The sequence below is a fragment of the Schistocerca nitens genome, chromosome 12, assembly GCF_023898315.1.
Source record: "Schistocerca nitens isolate TAMUIC-IGC-003100 chromosome 12, iqSchNite1.1, whole genome shotgun sequence".
NCBI lineage: Eukaryota > Metazoa > Arthropoda > Insecta > Orthoptera > Acrididae > Schistocerca > Schistocerca nitens.
Window position 1 is genome coordinate 131,683,028 of NC_064625.1, and position 25,459 is coordinate 131,708,486.

At 44.6% G+C, this 25,459-nt stretch overlaps 1 protein-coding gene and 1 non-coding gene across 2 annotated transcripts in view; one reads left to right on the forward strand and one right to left on the reverse strand.

Annotated features, from left to right (window-relative positions):
- Window positions 1-25,459, forward strand: part of LOC126215207 (uncharacterized) — a 74,538-nt gene that overhangs the window by 33,199 nt on the left and 15,880 nt on the right. Inside the window, exon 4 of the mRNA XM_049941871.1 lies at window positions 1,510-1,661. Coding sequence (XP_049797828.1) covers window positions 1,510-1,661 — 152 coding nt within the window. The remainder of the gene's footprint in view (window positions 1-1,509; window positions 1,662-25,459) is intronic.
- On the reverse strand, window positions 1,982-2,055 carry Trnak-uuu (transfer RNA lysine (anticodon UUU)). Its single transcript has one exon. It is a non-coding gene; the product is annotated as a tRNA-Lys (tRNA).

The following is a 25,459-nucleotide window of genomic DNA, read 5'->3' on the forward strand; positions in this document are numbered from 1 at the left end:
TTGACACATTGTTGGATGAACCATTCGCAGAAGTGTACCCGTGGAGACCAATCAGCTGCTGATAGTGCCTGCACGCGCTGTACATGGTACGGAAACAACTGGTTCTCCCGTAGCACTCTTCATTCAGTGACGTGGTCAACGTTACCTTGTTCAGCAGCAACTTCTCTGGTGCTGACATTAGGGTTATCGTCAACTGCACGAAGAATTGCCTCGTCCATTGCAGGTGTCCTCGTCGTTCTAGGTCTTCCCCAGTCACGAGTAATAGGCTGGAATGTTCCGTGCTCCCTAAGACGCCGATCAATTGCTTCGAACGTCTTCCTGTCGGAACACCTTCGTTCTGGAAATCTGTCTCGATACAAACGTACCGCGCCACGGCTATTGCCCCGTGCTAATCCATACATCAAATGGGCATCTGCCAATTCCGCGTTTGTAAACATTGCACTGACTGCAAAACCACGTTCGTGATGAACACTAACCTGTTGATGCTACGTATTGATGTGCTTGATGCTAGTACTGTAGAGCAATGAGTCGCATGTCAACACAAGCACCGAAGTCAACATTACCTTCCTTCAATTGGGCCAACTGGCGGTGAATCGAGGAAGTACAGTACATACTGACGAAATTAAAATGAGCTCTAACATGGAAATTAAGCGTTTCCGGATACATATCCACATAACATCTTTTCTTTATTTGTGTGTGAGGAATGTTTCCTGAAAGATTGGCCGTACCTTTTTGTAACACGCTGTATATGTGGCTTGAAGGTTTCTTTAATTTGCGTTGTAACAAAAATTTTCATTTTTTAAAATTAATTATTGTTGTTGGGGTGTTTCTCAAAAATGTTAATTGTTACAGATGTCGATTATACAGTCACGAAGAACGTTAATTACATCTCAACTTTGACACGAAAAACATGTTTTCCTTATTATCCTTTTGAAGATTCTCCCGAATTATCTATCTGGGTGTGGTTTGCCCCTTAAGAGCGAAATTGGGCGCAGGCAAATAAATAAATAAATAAACGCATAGCATTATTTTGTCTCCTATATGCTATCGCCAAGTTTCATCACGATCGTTAATTTACAATTTGGGATGTTTCATTGTAAGCTGTAGAATCGAAAGTACTCTCAGCTAACTTCACAGTGGTTGACAGATCATGGACGGAGATGTAAATCGAGTCTACTAAAAATGAAATCGGTTGCACAATTTGATTTAGAAAATATATAGATTGATATGACAGGTCATGAGACCTTGACGGCAAAGTGAAAATCGTAATGCAGCGAATTGTGGATGGGAGGTGGAACGGAAATTGTAGTTTCGAGTACGGCAAGCAGCTTGATATACGAGTATTTATAGTTTTTCGTAGTTACGCAGAGATGAGGAGATTACTGCATGTTGTACCAGTTTGGAGAGCTGCATCGGACAAGCCTTCGGGCTGGTGACCACAGCAACAGCACTGAGCTCTCACTAGTTGGCCTCATGTTGACTGACTCTGTCACCTTACTGCGGTTGCAGGTAGCGTACGACTATACACTGAAGATCCTGGACATCGGACCGACAGGCAGCATCAACGCCAAAGCGGAGGACCTCCTCGTCTCGCTGGAGGTCAACATCGATGTCGCGACATCGCAGCTCTCGCTGGGAAGCTACACCATCACCGATGCTGGGTGAGTCCACTTCCCAGGCTCACGTCCAGCACTGGGAAATTACGAGTATAACCACTGGCATAGCGAAATACTCCTCGCCCATTACACTGTTGCTGATGCTAATACAATACAATACTCCAGTCAAGATCTTATGTAAACTGGTAAAATATTAAATCTGAAATTATATCGTAAAAGAAGAATGCAAACAGCAAATATTATATATGAAGACAGTACTGTTGATGACCGTGCAGCTTTTCCCTGGAATAAATGATGACTAACTGAAACCCTCAGCTGCCGACAGGTGTTGTTGATACACCTTGATGTGGACAGCTGAAAATGAGTGCCCCGACCGGGACTTGAACCCGGGATCTCCTGCTTAAATGGCAGACGCTCTATCCATCTGAGCCACCGAGGACACAGATGAATAGCGCAACTGCAGGGACTTATGCCTTGCACGCTTCCCGTGAGACTGACATTCCCAACTGTCCACAATTCTACATATGTATTTTACCTTATAGACATTTGCCCACCCACTCATTACTCGCGCACGCTTTGGCGATTCCCGTAAGAGTTTGGGCAACCTGTGCGCATTCGCACAGACGAAGGTCAATGGCTGGGTAGCCTTTACCTATATATGAGTGGGTAGGGAAATGTCTGTAAGGTACAATACGAGGTGTGGCTAGAAAAAAACCGGACTAGTACTGGTGAAACAATAAAACGAATGCAATAAGGCTGAAAGTCGCGTGGCCTGTCACGTGACTCTCGCTCCGTCTACTGCTCGAGTTTCATCTGCCTCCTGCACTCAGTCTGCCCGTGGCGTCTGTTTTAAGTAGTTGACGTTTTGTCTGTGCGTCGGAAAATGTTGAGTGTACAGAAAGAACAGCGTGTTAAGATCAAATTTTGTTTCAAACTAGGAAAATCTGCAAGTGAAACGTTTGTAATGTTACAACAAGTGTACGGTGATGATTGTGTATCGCGAACACAAGTGTTTGAGTGGTTTAAACGATTTAACGATGGCCGCGAAGACACCAGTGATGACACTCGCACTGGCAGACCATCGTCAGCAAAAACTGATGCAAACATTGAAAAAATCGGTAAACTTGTTCGACAAGATCGCCGTTTAACAATCAGAGCACTGTCTGAGTTAACAGGAGTTGACAAGGAAAGTGTCGAACAAGTTTACCGATTTTTTCAATGTTTGCATCAGTTTTTGCTGACGATGGTCTGCCAGTGCGAGTATCATCACTGGTGTCTTCGCGGCCATCTTTAAATCGTTTAAACCACTCAAACACTTGTGTTCGCGATACACAATCATCGCCGTACACTTGTTGTAACATTACAAACGTTTCACTTGCAGATTTTCCTAGTTTGGAACAAAATTTGATGTTAACACGCTGTTCTTTCTGTACACTCAACATTTTCCGACGCACAGACAAAACGTCAACTACTTAAAACAGACGCCACGGGCAGACTGAGTGCAGGAGGCAGATGAAACTCGAGCAGTAGGCGGAGCGAGAGTCACGTGACAGGCCACGCGACTTTCAGCCTTATTGCATTCGTTTTATTGTTTCACCAGTACTAGTCCGGTTTTTTTCTAGCCACACCTCGTACATATGTAGAATTGTGGGCAGTTGGGAATGTGTCTCTCACGGGAGGCGTGCAAGGGATAAGTCCCCGCAGTCGCGCTACTCATCTGTGTCCTCGGTGGCTCAGATGGCGCCGGCACGGTAGCTCAGCGTATTCAATAAAAAAACTGAGTTAATGGATCAACGACGAACTGAAACGGGTGTCTTTCGACGTCCGCCCTGAGCAGATACAACGAACGAAAACGAACAAAAGGAGGAAAAAAAGATGGGTAGAGTGTCTGCCATGCAAGCAGGAGATCCCGGGTTCGAGTCCCGGTCGGGGCACACATTTTCAGCTGTTCACATCGAGGTATATCAACAACACTTGCCGGCAGCTGAGGGTTTCAGTTAGTCATCATTTATTCCCACAAATATTATCTTTCTTGAAAGTAGTTATTAGTTTTTGGTTTACGGTAATGTATAGTCCTGTTGACTGGTATTTTGTCTGTATGGTACTGTGACACTGAAATTTTGATTAGAGGAACAGTTAAGCTCGTATTTAAGTTCGTAGGAAATTCCGAAATTCTTGAAAAGTGGTAAGCAATGCAAAAGTTAATCGGAAATGCAATATTAAACTGTGTGCCCCAACGCTCATGGCGAGAGTACAGTCTGTTATGTTAAATTTATGAAAGCCGTCCTGTTAGCAATAATTGTAGCAGTCTGACTACGAGGAAAACTCTCCGTCCGAGCAGGCTTTGAAAGGCCCAACGGTACCGACTGACCGCCGTGTCATCCTGAGTCCAGAGGCGTCACTGGATTCGGATATGGAGTGGCATGTGGTCAGCACACCGCTCTCCCGGCCGTATGTCACTTTACGAGACCGGAGCCTCTACTTCTCAATCAAGTAGCTCCTCAGTTTGCCTCACAAGGGCTGAGTGCACCGCGCTTGCCAACAGCGCTCGACAGACAGAATGGTCACCCATCCAAGTGCTAGCCCAGCCCGAAAGCGATTAATCTCGGTGATCTGATGGTAACCGGTAATACCACTGTGGCATGGCCGTCGGGACGAGGAAAATATGAATTATAAATAACTACTAAAAAATATGTCCCATGTGAGAATTATGTCACTGCTGAAATGTTAAATGTATCACATGTAAATTATAAATGGCCTGCCTGTTTGTGCAATGAATAAATGCTGTGCTCCTGTCTCCAAACTAATGCGGCTGCTGCTGCTACGCCAGTCAAAAATTTAAAAAAATTCAAACTACTGCCAACGTGATGTGCAATGCATGCTTTAAAGTGTAGACACATCCACAACAGTTCGCTGCTAATAAATCTCATTGCTGCTACGATCATTTACTCGATTTACATAAACGATCTGGTTGATGGTATTGACAGCGAGACTGTTTGCCGATGATGCTGTAGTCGACAGGAAAGTAGTATAACACGAAAGTTGTGAACAAATCAATGAAGATTTGCAGAGAATAAACGCGTGGTGTAATGACTGGCACTTATCTCTCAATATCAGTAAGTGTAACCTAGTGCGTATAACAAGACGAAAATCCTCATTAATGTATGAGTACAAAATGAATGATCAGTCTTTGGAAGCGCTAACATCCGTCAGATATCTGGGTGTGACTAATCGAAATGATCTCAAATGGAATGATCAGATTACACAAGTAACGGGCAAGGCGAAGTCTAGATTGCGGTTTATTGGTAGAATCCTGAAGCGATGCAGTCCTTCAACAAAGGAAATAGCTTACAATACGTCAGTTCGTCCAGTCTTGGAGTATTAATCGTCTGTATGGCACCCTTAACAGTTGGGTCTGATTCAAGAGATTAAGAAGGTCCAAAGAAGAGTGGAAAGATTCGTGACTGGTACATTTAGCCATCGAGATAGTGTTACAAATCTCATAGAAAGTTTGAAGTGGGACACACTTGCAGATAGACGGCGCGCTAAGAGGAAGGGGCTGTTCACTAAATTCCGAAATCCGATCTTCACTGAGGATGTAGAGCACATATTATTACCATGAACTTTCAAGTCGCGCAATGATCACCATTCAAAGATCAGGGAAATTAGAGCTCGTACTGAGGCGTTGAGACAGTCGTTATTCCCTCGCGCGATCCGTGAGTGGAATAGACGGGGGGAAATACACTCCTGGAAATTGAAATAAGAACACCGTGAATTCATTGTCCCAGGAAGGGGAAACTTTATTGACACATTCCTGGGGTCAGATACATCACATGATCACACTGACAGAACCACAGGCACATAGACACAGGCAACAGAGCATGCACAATGTCGGCACTAGTACAGTGTATATCCACCTTTCGCAGCAATGCAGGCTGCTATTCTCCCATGGAGACGATCGTAGAGATTCTGGATGTTGTCCTGTGGAACGGCTTGCCATGCCATTTCCACCTGGCGCCTCAGTTGGACCAGCGTTCGTGCTGGACGTGCAGACCGCGTGAGACGACGCTTCATCCAGTCCCAAACATGCTCAATGGGGGACAGATCCGGAGATCTTGCTGGCCAGGGTAGTTGACTTACACCTTCTAGAGCACGTTGGATGGCACGGGATACATGCGGACGTGCATTGTCCTGTTGGAACAGCAAGTTCCCTTGCCGGTCTAGGAATGGTAGAACGATGGGTTCGATGACGGTTTGGATGTACCATGCACTATTCAGTGTCCCCTCGACGATCACCAGTGGTGTACGGCCAGTGTAGGAGATCGCTCCCCACACCATGATGCCGGGTGTTGGCCCTGTGTGCCTCTGTCGTATGCAGTCCTGATTGTGGCGCTCACCTGCACGGCGCCAAACACGCATACGACCATCATTGGCACCAAGGCAGAAGCGACTCTCATCGCTGAAGACGACACGTCTCCATTCGTCCCTCCATTCACGCCTGTCGCGACACCACTGGAGGCGGGCTGCACGATGTTGGGGCGTGAGCGGAAGACGGCCTAACGGTGTGCGGGACCGTAGCCCAGCTTCATGGAGACGGTTGCGAATGGTCCTCGCCGATACCCCAGGAGCAACAGTGTCCCTAATTTGCTGGGAAGTGGCGGTGCGGTCCCCTACGGCACTGCGTAGGATCCTACGGTCTTGGCGTGCATCCGTGCGTCGCTGCGGTCCGGTCCCAGGTCGATGGGCACGTGCACCTTCCGCCGACCACTGGCGACAACATCGATGTACTCTGGAGACCTCACGCCCCACGTGTTGAGCAATTCGGCGGTACGTCCACCCGGCCTCCCGCATGCCCACTATACGCCCTCGCTCAAAGTCCGTCAACTGCACATACGGTTCACGTCCACGCTGTCGCGGCATGCTACCAGTGTTAAAGACTGCGATGGAGCTCCGTATACCACGGCAAACTGGCTGACACTGACGGCGGCGGTGCACAAATGCTGCGCAGCTAGCGCCATTCGACGGCCAACACCGCGGTTCCTGGTGTGTCCGCTGTGCCGTGCGTGTGATCATTGCTTGTACAGCCCTCTCGCAGTGTCCGGAGCAAGTATGGTGGGTCTGACACACCGGTGTCAATGTGTTCTTTTTTCCATTTCCAGGAGTGTATTATTTTGGCGCGAATTGTGCCCTCCGCCACACACCGCTTGGTGGCTAGCGGAGTATATATGTATATGTAGATGTAGATCATCGTCAGTTGAAGTTCTGTTACTGAAAAACCCGGAATAGCAAAATTATATATGTGAAACTTGAAATAAAGAGACTAGTGCTGATTGATAGAGAAAACAACACACTGTATTGTCAAAACTTAACATCACTAAGACGAAATATTTTAACTCTTGGAACATTAACAATTCACTTTACATCAATAGTGGCAAAACCTGAATAAATTCTCGTTACTTTCTTGAAGAAGAATCAGTGCTCACATTGTTATACACTCCTGGAAATGGAAAAAAGAACACATTGACACCGGTGTGTCAGACCCACCATACTTGCTCCGGACACTGCGAGAGGGCTGTACAAGCAATGATCACACGCACGGCACAGCGGACACACCAGGAACCGCGGTGTTGGCCGTCGAATGGCGCTAGCTGCGCAGCATTTGTGCACCGCCGCCGTCAGTGTCAGCCAGTTTGCCGTGGCATACGGAGCTCCATCGCAGTCTTTAACACTGGTAGCATGCCGCGACAGCGTGGACGTGAACCGTATGTGCAGTTGACGGACTTTGAGCGAGGGCGTATAGTGGGCATGCGGGAGGCCGGGTGGACGTACCGCCGAATTGCTCAACACGTGGGGCGTGAGGTCTCCACAGTACATCGATGTTGTCGCCAGTGGTCGGCGGAAGGTGCACGTGCCCGTCGACCTGGGACCGGACCGCAGCGACGCACGGATGCACGCCAAGACCGTAGGATCCTACGCAGTGCCGTAGGGGACCGCACCACCATTTCCCAACAAATTAGGGACACTGTTGCTCCTGGGGTATCGGCGAGGACCATTCGCAACCGTCTCCATGAAGCTGGGCTACGGTCCCGCACACCGTTAGGCCGTCTTCCGCTCACGCCCCAACATCGTGCAGCCCGCCTCCAGTGGTGTCGCGACAGGCGTGAATGGAGGGACGAATGGAGACGTGTCGTCTTCAGCGATGAGAGTCGCTTCTGCCTTGGTGCCAATGATGGTCGTATGCGTGTTTGGCGCCGTGCAGGTGAGCGCCACAATCAGGACTGCATACGACCGAGGCACACAGGGCCAACACCCGGCATCATTGTGTGGGGAGCGATCTCCTACACTGGCCGTACACCACTGGTGATCGTCGAGGGGACACTGAATAGTGCACGATACATCCAAACCGTCATCGAACCCATCGTTCTACCATTCCTAGACCGGCAAGGGAACTTGCTGTTCCAACAGGACAATGCACGTCCGCATGTATCCCGTGCCACCCAACGTGCTCTAGAAGGTGTAAGTCAACTACCCTGGCCAGCAAGATCTCCGGATCTGTCCCCCATTGAGCATGTTTGGGACTGGATGAAGCGTCGTCTCACGCGGTCTGCACGTCCAGCACGAACGCTGGTCCAACTGAGGCGCCAGGTGGAAATGGCATGGCAAGCCGTTCCACAGGACTACATCCAGCATCTCTACGATCGTCTCCATGGGAGAATAGCAGCCTGCATTGCTGCGAAAGGTGGATATACACTGTACTAGTGCCGACATTGTGCATGCTCTGTTGCCTGTGTCTATGTGCCTGTGGTTCTGTCAGTGTGATCATGTGATGTATCTGACCCCAGGAATGTGTCAATAAAGTTTCCCCTTCCTGGGACAATGAATTCACGGTGTTCTTATTTCAATTTCCAGGAGTGTATTATCACAAAAATCTCCAATTCTAAATCCCTGAGCAAATTAATTACTGCACTTCGATGTGTCGGCAAGTGCGCTATTACAGTACCTTTTGAAGCCTTCTGAATGAATTTACAAAATATCTCTCAATAAATAAAAAGTAATGTAAGAAATTTATTGCCAGCGCACAGCACGGCTTGAACACATCTTACTACAAGATACAGCTCGACTCCTCCTCTCTATGTCTAAGACTGCACTCCACTAACAAGCAAAGGTTCTTCCAACAATCTCTCGCAGCACAACCTCTCTGGCAGACATGTTGGCCACTGTTACTCAGATGCTACTGAAGATTTACTTTTCCACGTGACATTCAAAATATTATCAAAATTACAATCTTCTGTATATAACAGAACCCTTCCATTCAGAGGTTTGCATTATGGGCAAGCTAAAGAGATGAAATTCGGAATTTAAAATAAATTTAGAAACACTTATTAGTGTCACCTACTTTTGTTGCATTCTGCAAATCTCTCTACTTCGACCACCGTTTTACTTTTCTGTCCAAACAAAAAAATTTATATACTACTTTTAGGGCCTCATTTCCAAACCTAATTACCTTAGCATCACCTAATGACATTCAAACATCCTTGTTTTACTTTTCTTAAGACTCATCTCTCTGAATTTTAATACCCTTTCCCAGCTTCTCTACAGTGTCATTCGATTTTTGCTCAGATTGAATAACATTGGGGAAAAGCTGTAATCCCGTTAATAAACTGCTACTTTTCAGAAATGATTTTCATATTGCTTGCCTCTGAATCCTCTCTACTTCTGTCATCGTCAGTTACTTTGCTCTGCAATGAACAAATTTCATCCTATACATCTAGTGTCTCATTTTTTGATTTAATTCTACAAGGGTCACCTTATTTAATTCGTCTACGCTATTCGCTATTCAGGAGTTGGCAACCGCAGAGAGTGATGTAAAGTTTGGGCAAAATACCAGGAGTCCGCAGCTCGTGGTCGTGCGGTAGCGTTCTCGCTTCCCACGCCCGGATTCCCGGGTTCGATTCCCGGCGGGGTCAGGGATTTTCTCTGCCTCGTGATGACTGGGTGTTATGTGCTGTCGTTAGGTTTAAGTAGTTCTAAGTTCTAGGGGACTGATGACCATAGATGTTAAGTCCCATAGTGCTCAGAGCCATTTGAACCAAAATACCAGGAAGAGATTGCCTAGAGAGGTTGCCTTCCATCAACTCTTGGATACTGTTCGATGGCGTGGGACCCTCACCACACTGAATTCACTGGAAATATAGAGAATATTCAGTGAGGAGTGATGTTGTTTTTCACGAATTCGTATAATCAGCGTGAAGGTGCTACAAAAACGCCGAGCAAACTGCATTAGAAATGAAACTTCCTGGTAGATTAAAACTGTGTGCCGGACCGAGACTCGAACTCGGGACCTTTGCCTTTCACGGGCAAGCGCTCTACCATCTGAGCTGCCCAAGCGCGACTCACGCCCCGTCCTCACAGCTTTACTTCTGCCAGTACCTCGTCTCCTACCTTGCAAACTTTGCATAGGAACGAGGTACTGCCAGAAGTAAAGCTGTGAGGACGGGACGTGAGTCGTGCTTCGGTAGCTCAGATGGTAGAGCACTTGCCCGTGAAAGGCAAAGGTCCCGAGTTCGAGTCTCGGTCCGGCACAAAGTTTTAATCTGCCAGGAAGTTTCACATCAGCGCACACTCCGCTGCAGAGTGAAAATCTCATTCTGGATGCATTGGAAATGCCCTACAATTTGTTTTGCTATATGCTACAGTAACGACGTGCGTTATTTGGAGCCTATGTCATAAGATTCTGAGAGGCCATGTTCAAAAACCGGTCATGAAAGATTCTAATTTATCCAACATGCTTCTCGTGGAATGACATACACTTATCCGCCAAGCCATCATCCTGATTGACAGGCTATTCGTCCGTCTTTGGAACGAAATACATCACTGATTCTGCCTATCAGGGATGCGACAGATAGGTTTGTGGCACTACATGTCTACGCGCAGGTGGCGTAATATGCGTAAATAACGGACCGCTAATCTGCGTACGCGGTGATGGCTCCTGATAGCGACCGAGATGGATTCTAGAGGATCTACGTGAGGCAAATTTTGTCGCAGACCCATCAAACGTTTCACTGCAATGCTCCTAAAATCATTGTAGCGTGGTTGTGGCTTCGAGACACAGATAATTATACTGCTGAAACATGACTTCCCCGTTGGGGAAGACATCGAGCGTGGAGGGATATAGGGGTCTCGCAGCTGTCAGCCTGTCTTCCATTACTACCACAGGTCCCATGCATGCATAGGAGAATGTCTCCCATAGCATAATAATGCTCCCACCAGACTGCGTCCGCGGCACGCTGCACGTTTCGAGCCGCCGTTCACCTCGATGACGGCGTTTGTGGACACGACCATCGACCTAATGTGGCAAAAAGGTGATTCACCTCAAGAGCAGACACGTTTTCATAGATGGATGGTCGTGTCCCGATGGTCCCATGCCCACTGCAATCGTAACTGACGATGTCGTAGGGTCAACTTGCATACCCATAAGGGTGGTATCCCGAGGAGCTGCAGGTTCAATAATATGCCACGATCAGTAAACTCCGTAACACTTTTACGTCCACCAGCATTGTGCTCTTTCGGCAGAGATCACACAGATCACCATCCGTCCTCATTTACAGAGCAGACAAAGGAGAATAATATTAATGTCATCTTACGTGCACCAGCAAAGAGCAGGGCCTTAGTCGGAACCGTTAAAGACGATTTACGATTGAGGAAGTCGGGTGTTTATAAAGTTCCCTGTGAGCGTGGATCTGCATATACAGGGTGGTTCATTGATCGCGACCGGGCCAAATATCTCACCAAATAAGCATCAAAAGAAACAACTACAAAGAACGCAACTCGTCTAGTCTGGAGGAGGAAACCAGATGGCGCTATGGTTCGCCCGCTAGATGGCGCTGCCATATGTTGAGTGGTACTTAAGTAAATAAATTAGTGAAATCAAAGTGAACTAGAAATTAGAATGTAAATGAAAAACTTGGTTTAGTTTAGAGAGTTACATACTGGCACACAGCGGGCACAACAGCAGAGCAGAAGAGACAATGACCGTGAAGTCAGCAAGTTCCACATAAGCGGGCGCTGGCGATTCAGCCGTCAGGGCATCGCCCGACCGGCTCACGTGTTTCTCAGTTGTCGTATGTGAGCAAAGGCCCTCGCCTACATCTCAAGAGCCAATGACCGACGTTAAGAAGATTCTTCGAGAAGCTTTTCAACGTGACAGAAGAGGCAATGACCGTAAAGTCGTTCACCTCCAGTAAATTGAAGTGAATAAATACGCGAGACGCAGTGGGCCAGGGGGATGAAGACGGAGACGGAGACGGAGACGGAGACGAAGACGGAGACGGGGATGGAGACGAGACGAGAGACGAAAAAGGAAGAAAAGAAGAGTAGCAGTAGTTTTCAGTCAGTTTCGGTGCTGAAGACCGTCATGCAAGAAGAGTCTGCATCATGCACAGACGCACCAAGTCCGCCGCTGTAATGGAATAGCAAGCAGCAGCCGCGGCGCCAGAAGACAGAAGTTAAAAGGTATTTGAAGTCTGGTTTTTACATACCCGGGTGACTCGTGAGGATGGGAAGGAGACGGCCTCACATCAGTAGTCACCTGTGAGCTGGGATGAAGACCTGACAGCCGAAGACTGGCAAGCGGGAGTCCGTGGTTCGAGTCCGCCACACTGGCCTTCCCCCGCCGCGCCGCTCCGCTGGCCGACGCAGAACACACGCGGCCGCTTAGAGAAGAGACTGGGACGCGACACCCAAGGTATCATCCGATGCACGACTTCGCTCGCAATAATTAAACGGGCCACCTCGCGCTGCGCGTCTCCAGTCAACTGGGCGAGTCGGCGACACGAGATACACACCGCTACACGTAATCAGACGCCGCCGCCGCCGCTGCCGCAGCAGAAGACTTCACAAACGACACAGCTGCCGCTCTCCGAACCAGAACATTCCGTAAGATACAGTTGTACAAATCTTCAATAAAAGTTATCTTATGTAAAAATGATGTTTCATTCGACCTCATACCCGAGCCAAGGAAGAACCCACCCTGCCCACATGTTGTTAAGAGAGAAAAGTTAATTTATTTAATATTTTCACCCTGACAGAATGCTTTAGAATGCTCATCCTGACAATTGACTTGCATCAAAAGAGAAAACCCAGTTACATTTAGTGACAGAAGCGTCACATTTAGTAACACAACTGTTACACATAGGTCAAACGGATATCAACTGCGTTTTTTAAAAATAGGAACCCGCATATTTTATTACATATTCGTGTAGTATGTAGAGAAATATGAATGTTTTAGTGGGACCACTTTTTCCGCTTTGTCATACATGGCGCTGTAATAGTCACAAACAAATGGCTCATCATTTTAGACAAACAGTTGGTAACAGGTAGGTTTTTTAAATTAAAATACAGAACGTAGGTCCGTTTGAACATTTTATTTCGGCTGTTCCGATGTGATACATGTACCTTTGTGAACTTATCATTCCTGAGAACGCATGCTGTTACAGCGTGATTACCTGAAAATTCCACATTAATGCAATGAATACTCAAAACGATGTCCGTCAACCTCACTGCATTTCGCAACACGTGTAACGAAATTCCTCTCAATAGTGAGTAGTTCGCCTTGCATAATGTTCGCACATACATTGACAATGCGCTGACGCATGTTGTCAGTCGTTGTCGGTGGATCGAAATAGCAAATATCCTTCAACTTTCCCCACAGAAAGAAATCCGGGGACGTCAGATCCGGTGAACGTGCGGGCCATCGTATGGTGCTTCGCCGACCAATCCATCTGTCATCAAATTTGCTGTTCAATACCGCTTCAACCGCACGCAAGCTACGTGCCGGACATGCATCACGTTGGAAATACATCGCCATTCTGTCATGCAGTAAAACATCTTGTAGTAACAACGGTACAACATAACGTGGGAAATCACCATTTAGACTGCCATCGATAAAATGGGGGTCAATTATCCATCGTCCCATAATGCCGCACAATACATTAAAACGCCAAGGTCTTTGATGTTCCACTTGTCGCAGCCATCGTGGATTTTCCGTTCCCCGGTAGTGCATATTATGCCGGTTTACGTTACCGTTGTTGGTGAATGACGCTTCGTCGCTAAATAGAACGAGTGCAAAAAAATCAGTCATCGTCCAGTAATTTTTCTTGTGCCCAGGGGCAGAACTGTACACGACGTTCAAAGTCGTCGCCATGCAATTCCTGGTGGTTAGAAATATGGTACGGGTGCAATCGATGTAGATGTAGCATTCTCAACACCGACGTTTTTGAGATCCCCGATTTTCGTGCAGTTTGTCTGCTACTGATGTACGGATTCGCGGCGACAGGAGCTAAAACACCTGCTTGGGTATCATCATTTGTTGCACGTCGTGGTTGACGTTTCGCGTGTGGCTGTACACCTTTTTTTTTAAATAACGTAGCTACCCGGCGAACCATCCGGACACTTGTATGATGTCGTCCAGGATACCGAGCAGCATACATAGCACACGCCCGTTGTTCATTTTGATCACAATAGCCATACATCAACACGATATAGACCTTTTCCGCAATTGGTAAACGGTCCCTTTTAGCACGGTTAATTTATCACGAAGCAAATACTGTCGGCACTGACGGAATGTTACGTGATACCACGTACTTATACGTTTGTTGCTATTACAGCGCCATCTATCAGAATGCGGAAAAAGTGGTCCAACTAAAACATTCATATTTCTTTACGTACTACACGAATAGGTAATAAAAAGTGGGGATTCCTATTTAAAAAAACGCAGTTGATGTCCGTTTGACCTATGGCATCGCCATCTTGCGGGCCAACCGTAGCGCCATCTAGTTTCCCCCTTCAGGCTAGACAAGTTTCGTCCTTTGTAGTTTTTTCGTTTGACGGTTATTTTGTGAGATATTTGGCCCGGTCACTTACAATGGACCACCCTGTATAGGATAGGCGACACGAACGGCCCAGGAAAGCTGTGTAGAAGAAGAAAGACACACCCGTCTGCGGAAACCTTTAAAATTATCACTGACAGAACACTGGACTTCCATGGGACATTCAATGGAATACAATAATACCAAACTCTGAGCACCGCTTTCCAGGTTCTGGGACTCTGTAATTAAAGAATCCGCTGAAATACTGTTTGCTGATAATTTAATGAATCGTAATAATGGCTTTGAGCTGGATAAAAATTGTAACTCAATTATTAAAATTATGCGATCACAACGGAATCGACATGCTCAGTCGATACTCAGCAATTATTTTGTTCTTACTTCACCACTGAGGGCAGCACACACAACTTGACTGCCTCGCGCATGTCACCCCTTAACGCATGCTTCGTAAACCGCCAGCCAGTACGATAAGCATGCGCGGCATTCGCTATAAATACCATGACTGCATCAGGCCTCTTGATTACTTCGTCTGCTCACCTGAGGATGGCCGGACGTCTCTGGGCCGAAACATCGTGGCAGAATGTTGGTCGGATCCGGCTGCATCCCAATGTACTGAAATATGCGTGACGCAAAATAGGATATTTTGTTTTATGTTGTGTTCCCCGTCATGTGTCCTATGTGAATGAATTTCATTCATTTTATGTACGTGGTATGAATAAACGTTTTGGTTTGAGCATATCTTTACAGATTATCATTATTGCAATGATTTTGTATCATAATAATAAGGTACATATAGCTTTCAATTAGCAAAATATGTGTACATGAAAGAGTAATGTGAAAAACAAACCAATCATGAATGTAAGAATTTAAACTAACAAGTTAAAACATAAAACAAATGCAAGTAAAATAAATAATTAGAATATTAATGAATATTTAGATATTTTAAACAGGTTTGCTGAAAATACTCGGTTTATTTTCCAAAAACGGTATTTCAGGAACTAAGATTGTTACACATGCGCCCGCATCTCGTGGTCGTGCGGTAGCGTTCTCGCTTCCCACGCTCGGGTTCCCGGGTTCGATTCCCGGCGTGGTCAGGGATTTTCTCTGCCTCGTGATGGCTGGGTGTTGTGTGATGTCCTTAGCTTAGTTAGGTTTAAGTAGTTCTAAGTTCTAGGGGACTGATGACCATAGATGTTTAGTCCCATAGTGCTCAGAGCCATATTTTTTGTTACACATGCATGTATGTTTTTATTGCTCAAAATTAACTGAAGGTGGTGGGGTGTTTTGCAGAATGTCACATTGTTACTGTGGTGTCACCGCCAGACACCACACTTGCTAGGTGGTAGCTTAAATCGGCCGCGGTCCATTAGTACATGTCGGACCCGCGTGTCGCCACTGTGTGATCGCAGACCGAGCGCCACCACATGGCAGGTCTAGAGAGACGTACGAGCACTCGCCCCAGTTGTACGACGACGTTGCTAGCGACTACACTGACGAAGCCTTTCTCTCATTTGCCGAGAGACAGTTAGAATAGCCTTCAGCTTAGTTAATGGCTACGACCTAGCAAGGCGCCATTTGTACCATTGCATGTATCTCAAGATAGTCTCACTTGTATCATCAATAATGCTGTGTACCAAAGGACGATATAAAAGTTAAGTGTTCTAGTAGCTCCGTTCTTTTCTTTATCACATTCATCACGTATCCTGTTCCAGACTTCGCGCCAGTCGGCGTGTGTGTACGTGTGCCCTTTCGGCTACTTCACTGTGGACTGGCTGCCTCGTCAGTCCACTATAGTTACAAAAGTTTATCTACTGTGTTCAAGGGCGTTAATTGAATGTAGAGTCTTATACGAGAAACATTTTGTATACATCATCGTTTCTAAATCTAATATGGTAAATTACCATTCAGGGCAAGGTAAAAGTCAATTTTTGGCACAAACAGTATAATATGTACTGCTTTATTTTGCCTATTCTTCACGCCCACCAAATTTCTCCCACGAGAGCTGTGCTTGGCGGTGTTTACACTGCAAAAGCTGACGCTGGATACATTGCTTTGCAATTTTAACACACCGCTCGAGTTCTTCTGGGGAGACTTTCCACGTCAACATTAATAACCATTTTATCGCTGTACTCGTCTTTTTAAGCGCTTCCGGATGCCGTTAATAACAGCGATTCACACAATACGAATAAAAGGAGTGTTACATCTTACGTGAGTCACCTCTTACATGAAAGGGTGCATGTTGTCGGTACTAATTTCGGCAGGTTAAATGAATAAATGAAATAAGTTACGAAAGCTATTATACATTTCGATTGATGTTAACAATATGCTTTTTCTACGCCTGAAGGCTTCTTGGCATGCAATCATTTACTGCCACTGCTCGAACCAAATTAATTACTCCCCACAGTTTTGCCCCGTAGCAGCGTATTATAACAGGCGCAGGGCTTTAATTAAAAAATAACAGGGGCAAATTGAAGCTGTCCTTCCGAAAATGTAGTGCACGTTCATAGCAATGAACTGCGAATGCGGAGGATGTTGGTTGGGTGATGAGGGGTGAGGAGTGGTAGAGGGGGGATCGCTGGGTGGGAGTGTGGGTGGGGAGCGATCGAGGGTGAATCGAGACAGGACGGGAACGTGAGCGCGATACGGGTGGTTTCTACGATGCATTCACTAAACTGAAATGGCAGGTGAAAAAAATTTGAATGTCTTGCTCCCGACGTGAAATAGCAGAACGGGGGCAATTAATTAAAAATCCAATCAGGGAGCGGAGTTTCCAATTGAAACTGCACCAAATTGCTGTAACTCTTTTTTATTGCAACAAATTCGATCGTGTCATATTTCCTGCATAACTTTACAGAACACGTTGCGTAACAGGTGTTTCAAAGCATAAGCTATGAGTATATGCACAGAGGACAAAAATTTACGATTTGGAAATACTTTACTTTTATTTACACTACTGGCCATTAAAATTGCTACACCAAGAAGAAATGCAGATGATAAACAGGTATTCATTGGACAAATATATTATACTAGAACCGACATGTTATTACATTCTCACGCAATTTGGGTGCATAGATCCCGAGAAGTCAGTACCCAGAACAACCACCTCTGGCCGTAATAACGGCCTTGATACGCCTGGGCATTGAGTCAAACAGAGCTTGGATAGCGTGAACACATACAGCTGCCAATGCAGCTTCAACACGACATCACAGTTCATCAAGAGTAGTGACTGGCGTATTGTGACGAGCCAGTCGCTCGGCCACCATTGACCAGACGTCTTCAGTTGGTGAGAGATCTGGAGATCGTGCTGGCCAGGGCAGCAGTAGAACATTTTCTGTATCCAGAAAGGCCCATACAGGACCTGCAACGTGCGGTCGTGCATTATCCTGCTGAAATGTAGGGTTTCGCAGGGATCGAATGAAGGGTAGAGCCACAGGTTGTGACACATCTGAAATGTAACGTCGATTGTTGAAAGTGCCGTCAATACGACCAAGACGTGACCGAGACGTGTAACCAATGGCACCCCATACCGTCACGCCGGGTGATACGCCTGTATGGCGATGACGAATACACGCTTCCAATGTGCGTTCACCGCGATGTCGCCAAACACGGATGCGACCATCATGATGCTGTAAACAGAACCTGGATTCGTCCGAAAAAATGATGTTTTGCCATTCGTGCACCCAGATTCGTCGTGAAGTACAGCACCGCAGGCGCTCCTGTCTGTGATGCAGCGTCTATGGTAACCGAAACCATGGTCTCCGAGCTGATACTCCATGCTGCTGCAAACGTCGTCCAACTGTTCGTGCAGATGGTTGTTGTCTTGCAAACGTCCCCATCTGTTGACTCAGGGGTCGAGACGTGGCTGCACGATCCGTTACAGCCATGCCGATAAGATGCCTGTCATCTTGACTGCTAGTGATGCGAGGCTGTTGGGACCCAGCACGGCGTTCCGTATTACCCTCCAGAACCCACCGATTCCATATTCTGCTAACAGTCATTGGATCTCGACCAACGCGAGCAGCAATGTCGCGATACGATAAACCGCAATCGCCATAGGCTACAATCTGACATTTATCAAACCCGGAAACGTGATGGTACGCATTTCTCGTCCTTACACGAGGCATCACACCAACGTTTCACCAGGCAACGCCGGTCAACTGCTGTTTGTGTATGAGAAATCGGTTCGAAACCTTCCTCATGTCAGCACGTTGTAGGCGTCGCCACCGGTGCCAACCTTGTGTGAATGCTCTGAAAAGCTAATCATTTGCGTATCACAGCATCTTCGTCCTGTCGGTTAAATTTCGCGCCTTAGCACGTCATCTTCGTGGTGTAGCAATTTTAATGGCCAGTAGTGTATTATAAAGTGTTCTGGAATAAACCGCGCTTTTCAACGGTCATAGGTTTATCGTAAGCTCACGATTCCCATATGATGGATTTCTTCATACACAAAGGCCTTTTCTTTCTTTTGGATTTCTTTCTTTTTTTTTTCGGTCATCAGTCTTCTGGCTGGTCTGATGTGGCCCATGACGAGTTCCTCTCTTGTCCTAACCTTCTCATTTCAGAGTATCAATTGTAACCTACATCCTCAATTACTTGCTGGGTGTATTCCAGTTTGTGTTTCTCTACATTTTTACGCTCTTCACCTCCTTCTATAGTTGAATTCTTTTATCTTGGCGGCTCGCGCATGCCCGCCCGGACGCGGGAGATTGCAGCGTTGCCAGTTGTACGCGCCAAGAGAAGCAGCGCCGTAGCAGTGTAGTTCTCAAACTTACGTTTAGGGGGGAGCGCGCAGTTTATGAAGTAAAGCCACCACGGCCGCATTAAACATTTCGCTGCTACAGAGACGTGCTCCCCGCATTCCACGCCGTGCGCGATTTTGTAACCACTGCACTGCTCGCCTGTGCAGACACATAGTGTGCCGACTGCTTTGACACACTTATCATTCGATTTCACAGTATACTTTCCGTATGTTCGATTGTAGTTACCACAATGTTGAGAATCAAATGTGGACAAGATACCTAAATTTCATATAAAATTTACTGTATAACAATATCTCATTTAATTTAAGTACCACATAGGTGTCGTATGTAATATTGAGAAATATTCCGTCTTTCGCGACTGTAATAAAAGTTTTATTTACACCGGGCGCGTTTGACTTTATTTTAAAGCACTTCAATCAATCAAAAGGAAGTACACAAAATACGTTAAACAAAACTGTGGACTTACAAAAACATTAGGACTTGAATATACTGTGTATCAGTGCTCTGAGCTATGTCAAATATAATTTTTGTGTGTGGCACACACAAAAAGCATTTATTTGCTAAAACACTGATCGGCCGACACAAACGTTGAATATTGTGTTACCTCAGCACAAAACTACGAAAGGTGACTAGGCAATGGAGGAGACAAAATGCTGTCCAATGAAGATGCTTCAAAAGAGAAAAACGCGTCTGGTCTAAATAAGACGCTTATTACAGTTGCAGAAGAGGAATATATTTCAATACCATTGGTAAAATTGCAACTGTGGAACAAAAACAAGAAAGAGAACATGAGTATTATTGTGTATGTGCCTTACCCTTCATTGTTGTCAATCGCTGCGATAGTCTTCTGCATCGCTGTAGTCAGTGTCGCAGTCCGAATCATCAGGTCTTAGAGTTATGACGATGGGTTCAAGCAGATTGTCATGTCCTCCTCCTGTAGCCTTTGTGCATGCCGAACACATTCAGCCCATGCTGAAGGAGTAATTCTGTCAAGTGCTTCGTGCAGAAGCCTTTCTGTATCGGCAATTTTAAATGTCACGTTTCGTTCTGCGACATACCCTTTCACTTGTGCCCAAATTCTATCGGATTGTATTGGCAATGGTACGGTGGCAAACGCAAAACTGTGTGTCCATGTTCCTGTGCAATACAATCGATTTCATAAACTTTTGTGCGAGGCTTATGAAGCACTACAAGATTCAACATTTCAGCACGAGTTTGGTTGGCAGTATGTGGAATATTTTTACTTGCAAGCCATAACATGATATCGGCTTTTTTTGTACTTGTTGTGGGTGTCTTGTCAACAACAACAGAGTGATAACTCGCATTGTCCATTACAATCACCGAGTTTGCAGGCAAGTAAGGGAGAAACTGATTCCTAAACCACAATTTAAATGTCTCAGAGTTCATTTCGGAATGATAATCCCCTGAATTTCTCTTTTTTGCCCGGAACACTAATTTGCTTTCTGGAATGAATCCAGAAGCAGAACCAGCGTGAAGCACAATTATTCGTCCACCTTTACCAACTGGTACTTTAAACCCACCCGAACCATCACTCATTTTCCAACACGCTTTCCTTGTGTGATTTTGGTTTACCCATGTTTCGTCCAAGAAAAAAATGTTCTTATTCCCGGATTTTCTTACTTCAGTAATACGTCTTAAAAACTGTGCCCTTGAAGCAGCGATATCACTACGTTCCATTAAAAACTTTCTTCCGTCATTTGTATGTACATATTTGAATCCAATGTTTTTAAGTATTCTATTCATTGAAGTCATGCTACCTTTAAAATTTATGGTTTCACGCATTTTCACAGTGATTTTTTTTACAGTAGGAAATTCGCCTGTGTTGTACATGTTGAGCACTTCTCGTCTTAGAACATCTTTGTCGAAATTATCTAAATTAGTTACAGTCCTCTCACGAGTGCGATATTTCCCTGGCGATCTGAAAAGTGGGCTTCCACAGGTCTCCGTAGATAACTTTCCTTCATTGGCAATCCGCTGAACGGTTTTCAAGCTAACGCCTGTCGCTTCTGCAGTGCGTTCCTGAGATCTGGCGACATCCGTGATAGGTCCACCGTTTTCTGCTTCGCGCTTGAAAAAAGCGTGTATCCGGTAAATTATGTCCCTCGCCTGTTTATGGTGAGTTTGTCGCTTACCACCATTATCAGCCATGACAACTTGCAACAAATGCGATAAAAATTCACCAAAGAATAACTACAATCACATTTAAAACTCGCACTCGCCAAGACATTCCCAGCAGACCGTTCAGAAAACTACTGAACACTCATTGGCTGTCAGCGGATCCGTGACGTCAGGTGCGTAGAACGAGCCTTAAATCGACCGCAGTCGTTCATGGTTCCAACTATACAGAGTGTTCATTTTAATTGGAGACATTGAAATATCCGCAAATCTACACATCGGATCAAACAAATTTATAACTAAATTTTTTTTTGTCTCAGAGGGGGACATCCAATGATACCAAATCCGACGAATTTGTAGTCAAATTTGTTATAACTGGATGTCCCCTTCCGGGAGGCACTAATTTTCATTAGGATTTCTTTTGGCTTCTGTGTGTCGTTTTCAAGAGATTTCAATGTCCCCATAAAATGAACACCCTTTATAACATAAACAGTGTTTATAAATTGGGAAATATTCTATCTTTAGCAACTGTAACAAAACTTTCTTTATACCAGAGTCATTTCGCTTTTTTCTAAAACGTTCTGATTAAAACGAAGTTGGCGAAGTACACAAAACAGAATTTTGGACGTAATAAAACATAAAACTAAAATATATTGCCAGTGAGGCGCAGTGCGAAAACATCTTGTGTTTGTCCGAACGGACAGCAAATACTTGCCAAAACATAGATCAGTCGACGAAACCATTGAATATGATGTTGCCAAAGCAGCAAAGCAAAGAATTCCGTCAGACAATCAAATAGCTCGACAACGTACGAGCCGAAATTCTGCTCTAAATAATACTTTTAATACTGCCATAAAAGAATATATCTCAATATGAATAGTAAAAGAGGCGATATACAAACAAAACGGATAACATGAATATTGTATGTGTGCCTTTTTGTTGTTTTTAATTGCTGTGAAAAGAAATATTGGAGGAGAAAATTACAAAAACTGAAAACTTATTATGATTATAATGAAGCACAGGAAATTTCAAAACATTACATTCAAACGAATAAAATTCATTAAGTAAGACACTTCGCTATTGTTTTTAAATAAATAAAATATTTAGTAAGCAACAAGGCTTAAACTCAGAATCTTCCGATTAGCAGCCGAACGCCTTAACCATTACGTCAACGCATCTACTCGTTTCAGATATCTCCTGGAGCACTGTAAACGTATGCAAAATACCGACAAACACTGTTGGGATGGCTATGAATTACTCACGTTGCGTCGAAGTCCAATAGGAAATAAACAATTACCGCTGTTCTTTATTGCGAAAAAGCAGTTAGTGAGAAGGATACAAACACCTTTCCTTGCTATCGCCTGAATTAGGAGGCTTATTGTTTGTTTGGTTTAATTAATTAATAGAATATGAAGCAATTGGTGTAAAGAATGCTTTTTCCAAACTTTCTATAAAAGAAAGTCTGCTATCAAGACATTGCTTTAGTTCAATTACTTCATTTATGACTGAACGTTTCTAAAACTGAAGACACTCGTCCGTGCTCTGCACTGCAGTCGAGATCTGGCAACGTCGTTCTCTGTTCATTGCTTGACTGTGATTTGTGACGTCAAATGCGCAGAACGAACCTAAACTCGGCCGCCAAGATATATGACGCGCACTTTAGTAGCATCGAAATTATTCCGTGTTGTCTTAACAAATGTCCTATCACCCTGTCCCTTCTTCGTGTTAGTGGTTTCAATATACTCGTTCTCTCCCCGATTCTGCGGACTATTTTCGTATTCCTTGTCTTATCAGTCCATGTAATTTTCAACACTGCTCTGTAGAACTGCATCTCAAACCCTTCTACTCTCTTCTGATCCGGTTTCCCCACATTCCATGTTTCAACATAACACAATCCTGCGCTCCAGTGGTACATTCTCAGAAATTAAGGTTTACTCTTAGCACCAGTAGACATCTCTCGTCGAAGAGGATGGAACACGCTCTAATGTAGCGCCATGATGGGTTAACGGAAGCGTCTGATTCCACCCGTCTGCTTTGACCCCGTGACGTAAGGGTGATTTTGTGTGTGACGCCAGTACGGCGCGGAGTTTATGAGTTGGTTGTGTTTGTAGATGTCGTCTCGGTGTGTTTGATGGCGCCATGTGTTCGTCTCTCTCTCTCTCTCTCTCTGTCTGTCTCTCTCTCTCTCTCTCTCTCTCTCTCTCTCTGTATGTGTGTGTGTCTGTGTGTGTGTGTGTGAGAGAGAGAGAGAGAGATGGCCGACCTATCTGAAGCACCGAAATTTGTTGGTGGAAAGTAATTGTTATTTTGGGACTGTTTTTCTCGAGTTGTAAGGTCTTTTGTATTTATTGTGTATTGAATGTGTTTTAATTTAGGTAGGGATGTTTGAGATTTGACTTTTGTGGTGTTGTGGGGTTGGTTTTGTTTTCTGTAGTTGTAGGTGTTGGATTTTTCGTATCAATAGATATGGTTGACCTATAAAGGTCAAGGAAAATGACTGATTGCAATTTTCGTAGTTTTATATTTAGGAACTGGTGTTTTGGTATCGTCAGCTGTGGTCAAGGGAAATGTCTCTTTCCAGTTTTCGTAGCTTTTGCTGTAGGCATTGCTGTTTTGGTCTCGTCAACTGCGGTTGATGTATATAGATCAAGGGAAAAGTCCGAATCCTGTAGATTTTGTAATTATCGTTTTTTGTTCGTCGTTTTGTGTGTTTTGGCATCTTGGTGTGTTGTTTTACTGTTATATTTAGCTTGTCCCCTATCTAAAACCCCCAATTTCCAGCAGTTGTCCCGTTAGTTTGATTGTCTTTTTGGAAGGAGATGTTATTGTCTTATTTATACGTATTTTCGTGTTGCCGTGTGTATATAGTGACATCATAGGCACCATATTGCAAACGCTTAAAACAGCCATTTCTTCCATATTGATGACGTTATGGGTCAAAGCACACGGGTGAAATCGGACACTTCCGTAGCCCCACTATTTTTCATCTGCAGATATGGATGTAAACTGTTTTTTTACTTACAATGACATTATGGGCGGATTTTTTCCGTTAGTGTCAATCTATCTGCTTCCATTTTGCTGGCCAGTTGGTATATGTCACTTCACACACTTTTACACAATCTATATTAATTTAGACTCTGACAGCGAAACTTTGCCAGCATCCAGCACGCGCTTGTACGACCGTTGCTTATAACAAAGATTTTGACAAAAAGTTATGGTATAGGCCTACTTTGCACAGAGGTGTAATTTGTCCTTTTTTGCATGTATTAAAGTCGATATAAGGGCAAATATTTTAATCAGACTGGCGATAACATGAGAGCACAAAATAAAATAAATAAATGAAGTACTACAATAACAACTTCAAGTGATCTGGTGTGTTATCTCTATTAATTATATTCTATTTCATCTATTTCTATTCGTACATTAACGTATGAAACAATCAGTTTATAGCAAATATTTTAATCAAGATAGCACTTAACGTGAATGCCCAGGAGTCAATAATACAGAGTTATTGTATCTGCAATGAGATACAGCTTTTTGTATGACCGTAAGCATTATATTTAAATTTAATTTTAAATAATAACAAACCTTAAAATGTTGACTTATTTCTGTTATTACGTTAATATGATCTGGAATATCAGTAAGAGTAGATTCTGTTTATTTTAGCTAAAGGTAATATGTATAAAAGTTATAGTGTTCGTAATGGACGAAAGCTGTTTGTATGACGGCGCACTTTATATTGAAAAACCAGTAACAATATAACATTAAGCAATATAAGTCTACTTACATTATGCACTTCTATAGCAATGACATGCTTGTCAATTAATACGACAGGACATGAAATATCATAATACACAGTTTGTCATGTATGTTATTGTTGTCAAATATTAGTCTGTGACAGTTCTTGATAATAGTTGACACAACTGTCATATAGAGCAGACAGGTCAGGCAGTCTACATTCCCTTCTTTTGCTGTTTCGATCAGCTTATTTACATGTGCATGTGACAAGTACTCACATACACTCCTGGAAATTGAAATAAGAACACCGTGAATTCATTGTCCC